This window comes from Chlorocebus sabaeus, chromosome 14 (genome assembly GCF_047675955.1).
Source record: "Chlorocebus sabaeus isolate Y175 chromosome 14, mChlSab1.0.hap1, whole genome shotgun sequence".
NCBI classification, from domain to species: Eukaryota; Metazoa; Chordata; class Mammalia; order Primates; family Cercopithecidae; genus Chlorocebus; species Chlorocebus sabaeus.
This window is the reverse complement of record NC_132917.1, coordinates 69,707,838-69,721,431: the sequence shown is the minus strand read 5'-3', so window position 1 is coordinate 69,721,431 and position 13,594 is coordinate 69,707,838. Positions and strand designations below refer to the sequence as shown.

Below are 13,594 nucleotides of genomic sequence, written 5' to 3'. Positions count from 1 at the left end.
CTTTAGTGTTAGCTCACAGAGAGCAGATCTGTTGACCTACTAGATTCTCTCAGATTATCTATCTGCAAAGTATGCTGCCTTAAGGATTTCGAGTCAAATCTCTAGCAACACAATTTTACAGGTACCAATAAGAAACCATCATAAGATGTATAAGATGTACGTAAACAAAGACTAGGTGCAGAACAGTATGAAGAGTTTGCTTCTATCTTTATGTATAAGACATATATATATAAATATATGGTTGTGCATATGTGGAATATCTCTGAAAGGATATACAATTAATGCATCACTAGATATCCTTTGTATCATCTGAATTGTGTTCCACATTTGTAGTACTTACTCAGAAAAGTAAGTTAAAATCTAGCCACACAGCGTCAACTACCAGCAAAGTCTACAACAGAATGGGTGATGGTTATTATCTTCAATATAAAAAGAGTGTTCTTCAAATGAAAAAAAGAAAAGCTTGACAAAAGACAAATATTAATAGATCCAAGATTTAAAATTAGCATGTCACAAAAGAAATATGGCTAATACATTTAAAAAATATTCATCCTCCCTAGAAATGAAACAAAAACACAAAACCAAATAGTACCATTATTTTACCCATCAGGTAGGAAACCTTAAAACAAATTTTACACTTAATATTTGTACATGTGTCTGAAACAAGAATGCTCATACTTCACTGGATAGAGTTGGTTGTTACCTTCTAGCCAGAGATACCAAACGTCTTAAAACATGTATACATAGCCCTTTTAATCTAACTCAGCAATGCCACGTCTAAGTATGGAGCCTGAGGAAATAATGAAACATACAAAAATATGTATGTAATGGAGATAGAGTAGTCACAGTTTTAATTATAATGGCAAGTCATGGGAGGCAAGCCAATGTTTACCAATAAAACATTAGTTAATAAATTATGATACAACCAAGTAGCTACTAAAAGCTAAGTTTCCAAAGAATATTTAAAAGTACTTTTTAAATGTTCACAGTACATGGGGAAAAAAAGGGTTAAAGAAAGAACTGCATACATATTCTGATCTCATAGATGGGATTAACCCAAAGAAGCCTGGAAAGACATATACCAAAATGTTGAAATTGATTTTTTCTGGGAGTAGATAACAGGTGATTTTCTGCTTTTCTTTTACTTTTTGGTTTCTCTCAGATCTTTTTTTTTTGCATGTAACGCTTTTTATACTTGGGGAGAGAACTATAAATGGCATTTTTCTGGGGGGGACCATAGAAGATAGAAAAATCTAGTTATGCTTTTTCATTCTTCCCATTTTTAAATTACTAACAATATACTTAAATCTATGCATGAAAAAAAGAAAATGTCTAGGGAGATTCTTTAGTAATAAAAAATATTTATCAAATCTAAAAGGGTAGAAATACTGCTTTATTGGATAAACTTACTTCCAAATTACTTTCATGTTTTTTAAGAAGTCCTAATGAGCATTCAAGAAGAAAACATATACTGCTTCCACAGGAATAAGGACAAATAAAATGGGGTTGACGCCTGCCACAAATGATATTTCCTAAAAGAAAAAATGTAATATTTAACCTTTCTTCTGTTGAGGCAAGGTAAGTTAACTGCATACATCATAAATAAGATTTTCTTACTTTACAAGAAGGGAGAACTGAGATCCTGTTTTTTGAATGCAAGTTAAATACAAAATACAAAATCCACTCTCTGACCAAGATAAGCGGAAAAAAAATTATCCTTCAACATTTCAATTCTCATGCAATGAAATCCAAAGGTCTGTTGAATCCACCTTTTCGATTCATGTACTGCCTGTGATGAGAAGAGAAAATTCATTGTTTATTTTTTTAATCCTATACTCTTCTTATAAAAAAAAAAAACATGCTTCAGAGATTAAACCTATAAACCATCTTTATAATAGCAAAGTCTAGGGTAGAAACTATTCAAGGTAATTTAATGTGTATTTAGAGATTATTTTACTTTCAAAATAAACCAAAGACTTTCAGATTTCTTTTAACTCCAAATAGCAGTATGGAAGTTTAATTTTGAAATTATTTGAGAAGACTCTACGGACTTAAAAAAAATCAATTGAAAATCCTTATTTATTTTAGGTAATAAGAAACAGGTAATTTAGAAATAGAGGAGTTCCAAAACAGGCACCCATTAAGCCAATTCAATTGCACACTGTAATGATTCTCCCCATAAGACCTTATTTGAAGGTAATTTTACAAAAGATTGTCCAAAATGATTCTAGTACCTTAGCTTATAGCATTTTCAATCACATGATTCATAATCTAAATTAACTGGACTATTAATCTTTTATCAGTGATAAAGTTAGAGAGAAAGGCAATGTTTGAAAATATCTTGACTTTTTCATTAAGAATTCATGTATGGATTGGTTTGTTCCAAAACTGTGGTACAAATAAAATATGCCTATACGTAACAGAAGAATATATTTACAGTTGAAATCATTACGTAATCAATCTAGTTCAGGAGGGATCTATTTTATACCTAAATTATACTGAAATCAAAGCCCATAGACTTGAAATTATGCTTTTCTGAGGAAATTACTATCTATAGTCCTAAAATTTTTTTTTTTTTTTTTTTTTGAGACGGAGTCTTGCTCTGTCGCCGGAGCTGGAGTGCAGTGGCCGGATCTCAGCTCACTGCAAGCTCCGCCTCCTGGGTTTACACCATTCTCCTGCCTCAGCCTCCCGAGTAGCTGGGACTACAGACACCAGCCACCTCGCCCGGCTAGCTTTTTGTATTTTTTAGTAGAGACGGGGTTTCACCGTGTTAGCCAGGATGGTCTCGAACTCCTGACCTCATGATCCGCCCGTCTCAGCCTCCCAAAGTGCCGGGATTACAGGCTTGAGCCACCGCGCCCGGCCAGTCCTAAAATATTTAAGCCAACTACCCTCTCTCTCTAATAGCTATTAGCTCACATGTAAAGGGGAAAACAATTTTAACACGCCAGAATATAAGCAATGAAGATAATATTTCATTCAAACAAGGAACTGTATGGAAAACTGCTACATTTCCTACAAACATGATTATCCCATAATAAAGTTCTAAGTACAAAACTGATTAGTTCAAACATAATAATGGGGGCCATGCATACCTGTACTTCCTCTTCTGAGAGACATTTATGGCATAGGCATTTACAGAGCCATCCACTTTCTTACCCTGAAGAAAAACAATAAACAAACAACAAACAAAAAACCAGGGAGGATACATTAAATCAGGATACATGAAAGCAGGCGTGGTGGCAGTGGCATGTACCTGTACTCCCAGCTACTTGGGGGCAGGCTAAGATGGGAGGATTGCTTGAATCCAGGAGTTTGGGACTGCAAGGAGCCATAATCACACCAATCCAATGCACCCCAGCCTGGGCAACTGAGCATGATCCAGTCTCAAAAAAGAAAAAAAAAAAGAAGAAGAAAGAAGGAGGAAGGAAGAAAGAAGTGGGGGAGAAGGGGGGAGAAGGGGGGAGGAGGAAGAGAAAGAGAAGCAGCAGAAGAAGCGGCAGCAGCAGTGGAAGAAGCAGAAATAGCAGCAGCAGCAGAAGCAAGAGCAGCAGCAGCAGCAGCAGCAGAAGCAGCAGCAGCAGCAGCAGAAGCAGCAGCAGCAGCACAAGCAGCAGCAGCAGAAGCAGAAGCAGCAGCAGCAGGAGCAGCAAGAGCAGCAGCAGCAGCGGAAGAAGAGGAAGAAGGAGGAGAAGGAAGGAGAATAAAGGAAGGAGGAGGAGGAGGAGAGTCCAATGAGGGAGAGATAATTTGCAGATCCTATGAACTCCCAAGCGGTACAACTCTCTGCTCACACTTTTACAATTGTACATAAGCAATTAATATTCAAACCAATAAACATTCACAGTGTATGTACTATGTGCAAGGCATGCTGAGAAAGTAGGGTAGCAGAATCTAATCTTTTCTGGTCAAAGAATACTTTGAAACCAGATAAAAGGTATAATCTCCAGAAAAACTCATATTTACACAAAATTTAACTTACAACCTTAGCTAATAATATTCTCATATCATGGCTGGAATGGTTGCTCTTGCAATTTTTTGTTCATTTTAAAAATTATTATTTTTTAGACACGGGGTCTCGCTGTCCCTAGGTTGGAGTGCAGTGGCGTGATCATAGCTCACTGCAGCCTCAAACTCCTGGGCTCAAGTGATCTTTCTGCCTCAGCTCCTGAGTAGCTGGGACTACAGGCACATGCCACCAATCTGGGCTAATTTTGAATTTTTTTTTCCTGTAGAGATGGGACCTCACTATGTTGCCCAGGCTGGTCTTGAACTCTTGGTCTCAAGCAATTCTCCTGCATTGGCCTTCCAAAGTACTGGAATCCCAGGCATGAACCATTGTGCCCAGCCCAATTTTGATCTTTAAATCAAGAATCAGAACAGAATAACAGACACAAATGCTAGGTTATGTGTCACTCCGTCTTGACCTTTCTGAATGTAGCACCCATTCTCTTTTTCACAAATTCTTATTCAGGTCTTCTAATCCAGTCAAATCAACTCCACATACCCACTTTCCCCCATGTTGTTCCTCATGCCTGAATTACCTTCCCCGCCTCTAACTTGAACTATCTGGTTATTATCCATTGTTCAAGGCCCAATTCAAGCATTCCAGTTGCTAGGAAGTGCCATCTTCTCTAACTGCAGAAAAATGTTAACTGTGCTTTCCTCACAGTACCCTCTATTTTCTTTTCTTTTTCTTTTTCTTTTTTTTTTTTTTTTTTGAGATGGAGACCTGCTCTGTCACCAGGCTGGAGTGCAGTGGCATGATCTCGGTTCACTGCAAACTCCACCTCCCGGGTTCAAGCGATTCTCCTGCTCAGCCTACCGAGTAGCTGGGACTAAAGGCATGCGCCACCACGCCCAGCTAATTTTTGTATTTTAAGTAGAGATGGGGTTTCACCATGTTGGCCAGGGTGGTCTTGATCTCTTGACCTCGTGATCCCACCCCGCCGCCTCCCAAAGTGCTGGGATTACAGGCATGAGCTACCACACCCAGCCCAGTACCTTCTATTTTCTACCCTATAAAACCATGATGTACATCATAAAGGTATTTTCCCTATGAGACTGCAAGCTTCTTGATGGAGGGATATGTCTGAGAGTCACCTTTGCATTCTTACATCCTAGGTAACTGCACTCCCAGGTATTCAGAAAATGACTTAGATGAGTATCATTAGTTAATGTCATGACACACACAAGTGACCCCCACCTCCTCCCTCTCCCATTACTACCTATGCAAGAGTAGCCTATCTGTGTAGTGTACTTAATTAGATATTGGTGTCAGGGCAAAAACTGATTCTGACCCACTGGCCAAAAGGCATATACAGATTAATATATATTTGAAGTGGGGCTAAAATAAATGTATTTGGTCTTACTTTTCTATACCTATTTTCATGTATTTTTTGGGGGGTGGAGGGTGAGTCCTCAACAAATTACTTGAGGTATATGATTTTGAACTCCCAGTAATAGGAAGTAAGCATGACTGAGAAACCAGTCTTGGGCACAAAAAAGTAAATGATACTAACCTTTTTACAAAGTTCGATTCCTAAAGGTTAACTGATTTCTGGCAACTATTTGCAGAGTTGCATATTATTAGCTCTATCCTCATTTATTTACATGCTGGCATAGAAAATTATCCATTAATAAACAAAACCAAACTTTGAAACTTCCTAGAAGAATGTTATTGAAGTAATTGCAGTTTTAGCCATTATTTTCAATGGCAAAAACTGTAATTACTTTTGCACCAATCTAATAAAATGAAAGGGAGAAGCCAAGCACATTGCTATGAGGCTATAGTCCCAGCTACTTGGAAGGCTGAGGCAAGAGGATTTCTTGAGCCAAGGAGTTTGAGTACAGCCTGGGCAACACAGGAAGACTCCGTCTCTTCAAAAATAATAATAAAACAAATGGACTGAGGCAGGAGGATTTCTTGAGTTCATGAATTCAAGACCAACCTAGGCAGCACAGCAAGACTCTATTCTATCTCTGCAAAAAATAAAAAAATTATCCTGGCGTGGTGGCATGTGCCTATATTCTCAGCTACTCCAGAGGCTAAGGCGGGGAAATTGCTTCAGCCCAGGAGGTCAGGCTGCAGTGAGCCATGATCATACCACTGTACTCCAGTACGGGTGACAAAACAAGAACCTGTCTAAAAAACTAAAAAATGAGGCTGGGCGCAGTGGCTCATGCCTGTAATCTTAGCACTTTGGGAGGCCAAGGCAGGTGGATCCCTTAAGGCCAGGAGTTTGAGACCAGCCTGGCCAACATGGCGAAATCCCATCTCTACTAAAAATACAAAAATTAGCCAGGCATGGTGGCAGGCACCTGTAATCCCAGAAACTTGGGAGGCCGAGGCAGGGGAATTGGTTGAACCTGGGAGGTGGAGGTAGCAGTGAGCTGAGATGGCGCCGCTACACTCCAGCCTGGATGACAGGGCGACACTCTGTCTCAAAAAAATAAAATAAAATAAAAAATAATAAAAATTTAAAAATGAAAATACAATCAAATAGAAAGGAAAATGGGTGACTACACTGGCATATGAAGAGGTCCCACAATAGATCAATGATGAAACATCACAAGATACGCATTACTTAAAAACACAAATGAGGCCGGGCGTGGTGGCTCAAGCCTGTAATCCCAGCACTTTGGGAGGCTGAGACGGGTGGATCACGAGGTCAGGAGATCGAGACCATCCTGGCTAACACGGTGAAACCCCGTCTCTACTAAAAAATACAAAAAACTAGCCGGGCGTGGTGGCGGCGCCTGTAGTCCCAGCTACTCGGGAGGCTGAGGCAGGAGAATGGTGTAAACCCGGGAGGCGGAGCTTGCAGTGAGCTGAGATCTGGCCACTGCACTCCAGCCTGGGCGACAGAGCCAGACTCCGTCTCAAAAAAAAAAAAAAAAAACACAAATGAGCTGACTTTATAACTGATAGCCATGAAGCCAACTGCATATAAACTAAATTAACATCCTTGTAGATGTCATTTTAAAAAACTGACATCAATTAGTGTGACGGTACTCCATAATTTTTATAAGATCTATGACTTTTCACCTAATTTTTCCCTTATAAGCAAACATCCTCAACACTGACTACATTTAAGTGATGGGTGGCACCACCCTTAGATCTGACTTTCAGGAACTTCAAATCTGACATCAAACAACAGGAAAACCAAAAAACAAAGAAAATAATTCCATTTTCTTTGGGGAAAAAGTTCCCTCCCCATTCTTCTAAAGACAATAAAACTATAGTTGCTTTACTTTTAATGTATTTTTATTCACCCAACATATATATTAATAAATTTTCATTTATAAAATACTCTTTGGAAAAACAAATAAGGATTTAAGGCATTCAAGGGAAAAAAAGCTGATAAATAAACTTCATTCAATTCCAAAACAGAGTTCACATAACCATTCCAAGAATGAGAGCTTGTTCTTAATTTCTCACCTCAAAACAGTCATGCCTCAGTACTCCTAAGTTACACACTGTCATTTTAAAACATGTGAGCCCTACACAGTCACATTAGTTAGAAAGAAACTCTTACAGCAACTGCGATTACCCCACTCCATTAGCAACTCAATGGAATACAAGACTTGGGAAAGTGGATTATTTTTGACAGTTTTTTCTCAAACATCTCTATTTCCATTTGCAAAACTAAATGGAAAGACTTAAAATTCTAGAAAAGAGATTTTGAAAAATATATTGTTTTTCTTTCCACACACCCTCCCTCTCTCCATCTCCTCTCCTCTCCTCTTTCTTCTCTCTATACCTATCTCTCTCTTCCCCCATCTCTCTCTCTATGCTCTCCCTCCTCTACCTAATCCCTCCCTCTTTTTCCTCTTCCCTCATCTCTCTGCTATTATGAAGGCTAGACAGCATTCACTCCCCTATCCACCCTACTTCTAAGCTGTGAGACATGTATGCAGCTGCCCAGTGTCATCTCTATCTGGCAGCTGGATTTTGTTCTTCCATTTCCCAGCAGTTCCCCTTCCAGAAACTCTGTTCCGGGTTGACTGTATCACTCAGGGTCCCAGCCTGACACCTGAGAGGCATTACTAACTACTCACTCCCACATCCCCCAGCTCCTGAATCGTTCTCAACTCAGTTCAGGCCTTCATCATCTTTCACTTGCACAAATCAGCAGTTCTCCCTGCCTCCAATCTAACCCACCTCCCATCTGTCCTCCATGCTGCCCCCAGAGTTATTGTTCTAAAACACACATATAACCATGCCACTCCCTTATTTAAAAATCACTACTTCCTCTCCTCAACACCTAAAGAATCGACTCTGAATTCCTTAGCATGACTAAGGGCATCAAAAGCCCTCTGTGATTTGCCTCCTACCTCTATTTCTAGCCTAAGTCACTAGCCCATCAGCACTGCTTTATCCCTGGCAGAATTTGAAATTCCCACAATACACTGTGCTCCTTTACAGCTACATGGCATTTTCATGAGCTCTTCCCCTACCTGAAATAATCATCTTCCTCTTTTTGTCTGATCACTTCTACTTGCCCTTGAAGATCTAACTCAAACATCGTCCCTGGCAACCACTCCCCGAATTCCAATGGCAGTTCACTATTTCCTCCTCTGTATTCTCAAAGTCCTTCAAACAGATAGTTATTGTCTTATAATCAAACACATTTGTATAAATGGAAAAGAACATAGAAAGACAGGACAGTCATAACAGATTAATTCAAATGAGAATGTTGCATGTTTTACTTACTTTTGTGGAGTCAAAGGAGGCAAATCCCATTAACTTCATCATTTCTATTTCTTCCTCTGTTTTGCCCTCTAAGTCTTCCTCTGCAAAAATGAATAATTTTGTGAACTCTCTATCATTTCATATATATACATAAACAAAAAGAGAGGTGGTAACAGATTAATAGTCATTCCACCTCACTAGCAGAGAATACACAAAACAATTAGCTGAAGATGAGTCTAATGAAAAAATTCCTCTTACATTTGGACAGAATGTAACATGGTACAAAGAAAAAGTCCTCTCCTTGAAGCCTTTAGACAGGATTACCTTTTTAAAAAAATCTGGGTTTCATATTAAGGACTACCTTTAATATCAGGCATGACACTATCTAGTTCTGAAGATACTTCCAAAATAGAATATTCTCATGTTTGTAACTACCCTTCTATATCAGGAGCACCACAGATAACCAGCAACTTGCTAGGATATAATTAAAATCTCACGCTGGGCACGATGGTTCACGCCTATAATCCCAGCACTTTGGGAGGCCGAGGCGGGAGGATCATCTGAGGTCAGGAGTTTGAGACCAGCCTGGCCAACATGGTGAGAACTCGTTTCTACTAAAAGTACAAAAATTAGCTGGCATAGTGGCGGGTGCCTGTAATCCCAACTACTCTGGGAGGCTGAGGCACGAGAATTGCTTGAACCCAGGAGGTGGCAGTTGCAGTGAGCCAAGATCGTGCCACTGCACTCCAGTCTGAGTGACAAGAATGAAACTCTATCTCAAAAAAAAAAAACAAAAAAAAGCTCAAAACCATATGCAATGAACATTATAAAAGGCTTAACATTTAAATGTTCAAAATTAAACTTTTATAATTTTATCATCACTGTACTTTTACTACAGTTATTTATCTAATAACATTACCAGTAATCTGCCGTTCTTTGCTCTTTGTTTCTTTTGTTTCTTTCTTTTCCTCATCTCTTCTTTCTTTCAGTCGAGAAGGGGAAGGAGATGTGGATCTATGTCGTCTTGGAGATCTAACATTTACAAGTAAAGAGGTTAGAAACAGACATATCAACTTTGTATCAATCAGCACAGATATACATGAGCGGAGCTCCACAGAACAACCAGTCATTCCCTATAGCAAAGTGAGGAAAAAGGTTCTGCCAAGGCCTTGTTAACAAAAAAAATTTTAAATGTAGTTTACTGCTTAATTATCAGTTGCCTTCAGTACAGTTAGAGCTAGAAAGCGTTCTGGAAGGCAGAAAAATGTAAATCCAGCACTTTGGAAAGCCGAGGCAGGAGGATGGCTTGAGCCTAGGAATTCAAGACCAGCCTGGGCAACACAGGAGGACCCTCTCTCTCTCTCTCTCTCAAAAAAAACAAAAACAAAAACAAAAAAAGACTCAGAGCCCATTTCTGAAGTTCTTCCAAGATCATCCATTCTTGATTACATACTTGAATAAATCATTATCACCAAAAGTTAATAAAAAAGAAACAAAAGGCCGGGTGCAGTGGCTCACGTCTGTAATCCCAGCACTCTGGGAGGCCGAGGTGGGTGGATCACGAGGTCAGGAGATCAAGACCATTCTGGCTAACACGTTGAAACCCCGTCTCTACTAAAAATACCAAAAAAAAAAAAAAAAAAAAATAGCCAGGTGTGGTGGCACATGCCTGTAGTCCCCGCTACTCGGGAGGCTGAGGCAGGAGAATCGCTTGAACCAGGGGAGGCAGAGGTTGCAGTGAGCCGACATTGCGCCGCTGCACTCCAGCCTGGGTGAGGGAGTGAGACTCCGTCCCAAAAAAAAAAAAAAAAGAAAGAAAGAAACAAAAATATAAAATACTTCTTCTTGCCAAGCACCATGCTCTGTGGTTTGCATGCATTATTTCTTTTTTTTTTTTTTTTTTTTTTTTGAGACGGAGTCTCGCTGTGTCACCCAGACTGGAGTGCAGTGGCCGGATCTCAGCTCACTGCAAGCTCCGCCTCCCGGGTTTACGCCATTCTCCGGCTTCAGCCTCCCGAGTAGCTGGGACTACAGGCGCCCGCCACCTCGCCTGGCTAGTTTTTTGTATTTTTTAGTAGAGACGGGGTTTCACCATGTTAGCCAGGATGGTCTCGATCTCCTGACCTCGTGATCCACCCGCCTCGGCCTCCCAAAGTGCTGGGATTACAGGCTTGAGCCACCGCGCCCGGCCATGCATGCATTATTTCTTATTTACTCCTCAAGACAATTTTGCGATGTAGAGTACTATTAGCCCCATTTAACCAAGCTGAATGTTAGCTTTAGAATACGGTTGGATTAAGTTTCCTCCATTTCAGGAAACTGTAAATCCCCTTATAAGCGATCAAAACAAAGTTAAGAGCAGGGACCAGTTTCTTAGGGACTTTCGGTAAATCAAGCTCTTGGCTTATTTTCTACCCTTACCGGGAGCGTCTTCGGTGCGGGGATCGCGAACGGCTCCTTCTCCGATCTCTCTCCCGAGACCTGGACCTTTCTCGGCGCCTGCGTTCTCTCTCCCGGGATGTGGACCGGGAACGCCTACGTTCTAATGGAATCGCACACAAATTGCATAACTGAAAATTACCTCAAATATCTAGAGCTGCGCCGTCCAGTAGAAAAATAATGCAAACCATTACTAGTCACATTAAAAAGGTAAAAAGAGGCCAGTGGCTCACGCCTTTAATCCCAGCACTTTGCGAGGCCCAGGCGGGCGGATCACAAGGTCAGGAGTTCGAGACCAGCCTGGCCAACACGGCGAAACCCCGTCTCTAATAAAAATACAAAAATTAGCCAGGTGTGGTGGCACGGACGGGTAATCCCAGCTACTAGGAAGGCTGAGGCAGAAGAATCGCTTGACCCCGGAAGGTGGAGGTTGCAGTGAGCTGAGATCGGCCACTGCACTTCAGCCTGGGCGGGCGAAAGAGCGAGACTCTGTCTCATTAAAAGTAAATAAATTGATTAAAAAGAAAAAAACCAACGAATCAGGGGCAGAACCGAGGGTCTAAGTTAGATCTCCTGATGGAAGTCCAGCTTTCTTTACATCGCGCTGCCTCATTAATGGGGCTGGGAGTCAGAAAACATTACGAAGTGAGCTCCCAGGACTCAAAATTCTTAATATCGATTTCCCTGTAATGACTTGGGCAGGAATCTAACATTTATTAAGTATTTAAGAACTAGGCAGAATCACATACTGTGTGTTATGGGATGTGACATTAATTATCACATCAGTTTTTAAAAGTTGGCAATAGTACCCTCAAAAAGGCTGAGTAGTGACTTGCCCACCGTCGCCCAGAAATTCAGCAAAGGAACTGAGGCCTAATTCTAAACCCACCGGCCACAGTGTAATAAAGGTTATTGTATGAAGGTGACAAAGACTTAATGAAACTAATTCAGAGACACTGCCTTCAAACCGGAGAAGGTGGGCTGAAGAGGGAAGGGCCCAGGTCTACGTTCCTTTATCCACCCCTCGCTCTCCTCCTGGGGAAAAGAGCCCGCCTCTCTGCTACCCGGCTACCAAAAACAAAACAAAATAAAACAAAAGGGACGGGCCTCCAACAGAGCCCCACGTCCTCCGAAATGCTACAGGACTCACCCCTCCGTGGGGAGCGGCTACGACTGCGACCCATTTGGAGTCCCGCTTCCCGGAAACAACTGTGCAACAACTTCCGGGAGGGCCGGGAACCGAGGTTTTACCGCCGACCAGAAAACGTCAAAATGAGTCGCGAGGGTTCCGGTCTTCTTTTGTTCACGGTGGGCATTAAAACATGCGATTTGGTATTACTATAGAAATTCCTGGAAAATTCAGCCGTATACTCATTATCCTAACACATCTTTCATTTTTTTCCCCCCATTTTTGTCCACATGCACAAAATACAGCAAACCAATTGTAAACAGCAAACAGCTTGTTTTTCCACATAACATTTATAAGCAGTGAATATACCAAAGTTCACCTTTTTTTTTTTTTTGAGACAGAGTGTCTCTCTGTCGCCCAGGCTGGAGTGCAGTGGCGCGATCTCCGCTCACTGCAAGCTCCGCCTCCCGGGTTCACGCCATTCTCCTGCCTCAGCCTCCGGAGTAGCTGGGACTACAGGCGCCCGCTACCACGCCCGGCTAATTTTTTTGTATTTTTAGTACAGACGGGGTTTCACCGTGTTAGCCAGGATGGTCTCGATCTCCTGACCTCGTGAATCGCCCGCCTTGGCCTCCTAAAGTGCTGGGATTACAGGTGTGAGCCACTGCGCCCAGCCCCCGTCCATCTGCTTTATATTTTCTCATGCCAGCATTGAGAAGGCACCCAAAACCTCCTACGGGCTCTTGGAAGGAAAACTAAAGGCCCCAAATTCCATCCTACCCTACAGAGTACTTCCCCGAAGTTGCCTCTGTCCTCACGGAAAACAACAACAACGACAAAAACTTTAGAATGTTCAAAACTACAAAAATTAGGAGAAAGACTATCTTGCCCCAAGGCTGAACCATCTGTGATAGAGCATAAATAAGCTTACCAGGAAAGACTCAAACCTCTTTATTTTATTTTATTTTATTTTATTTTATTTTATTTTATTTTATTTTTTATTTTATTTTATTTTATTTTATTTTATTTTATTTTATTTTATTTTATTTTATTTTATTCCAGGGTTCATTTGCAGGATGTGCAGTTTTGTTACATAGGTAAACGTGTGCCAAGGTGGTTTGCTACACCTACCAACCCATTAAGCCCTGCATCTATTAAGCTATTCTTCCCAATGCTCTCCCTCCCCCCAGCTCCTCCCCCTACAGGCCCCAGTGTGTGTTGTTCCCCTCCCTGTGCCCATGTGTTCTCATTGTTCAGCTCCTACTTATAAGTGAGAACACGCAGTATTTGGTTTTCTGTTTCTGTGTTAGTTTGCTGAAGATAATGGC

The 13,594-nt window shown here is 41.1% G+C and overlaps 1 protein-coding gene across 2 annotated transcripts; it reads right to left on the bottom strand.

Moving 5' to 3' along the window:
* Positions 1-480: 480 nt before the first annotated feature.
* SNRNP27 (small nuclear ribonucleoprotein U4/U6.U5 subunit 27) lies at positions 481-12,404 on the bottom strand. 2 transcript variants are annotated; one of them, XR_005243390.2, is made up of 7 exons: positions 12,288-12,404; positions 11,120-11,240; positions 9,618-9,730; positions 8,720-8,799; positions 3,099-3,163; positions 1,618-1,789; positions 820-1,532 (listed from the first exon to the last, which is right to left on the bottom strand). XR_005243390.2 is itself a non-coding variant. In XM_007970345.3 (6 exons), the coding sequence occupies exons 1-6, from the start codon at positions 12,319-12,321 to the stop codon at positions 1,735-1,737; spliced, it is 468 nt and encodes a 155-aa protein (XP_007968536.1). In that variant the 5' UTR covers positions 12,322-12,404; the 3' UTR covers positions 481-1,734. The 2 variants fall into 2 exon arrangements, 1 of the variants encoding a protein (XP_007968536.1); XM_007970345.3 differs by having other exon boundaries at positions 481-1,789.
* Between the last annotated feature and the right edge of the window lie 1,190 nt (positions 12,405-13,594).

Excerpts from the sequence above, each read along its gene's own strand:
- SNRNP27 (XM_007970345.3), bottom strand. The coding sequence starts at position 12,321 with ATGGGTCGCAGTCGTAGCCGCTCCCCACGGAGGG. Across the intron at positions 8,800-9,617 it reads CAAAGAACGGCAGATTACTG|AGGAAGACTTAGAGGGCAAA; the intron begins GTAATGTTATTA and ends TCATTTTTGCAG. Across the intron at positions 3,164-8,719 it reads CCTCCTTTGACTCCACAAAA|GGTAAGAAAGTGGATGGCTC; the intron begins GTAAGTAAAACA and ends GTTTTTCTTCAG.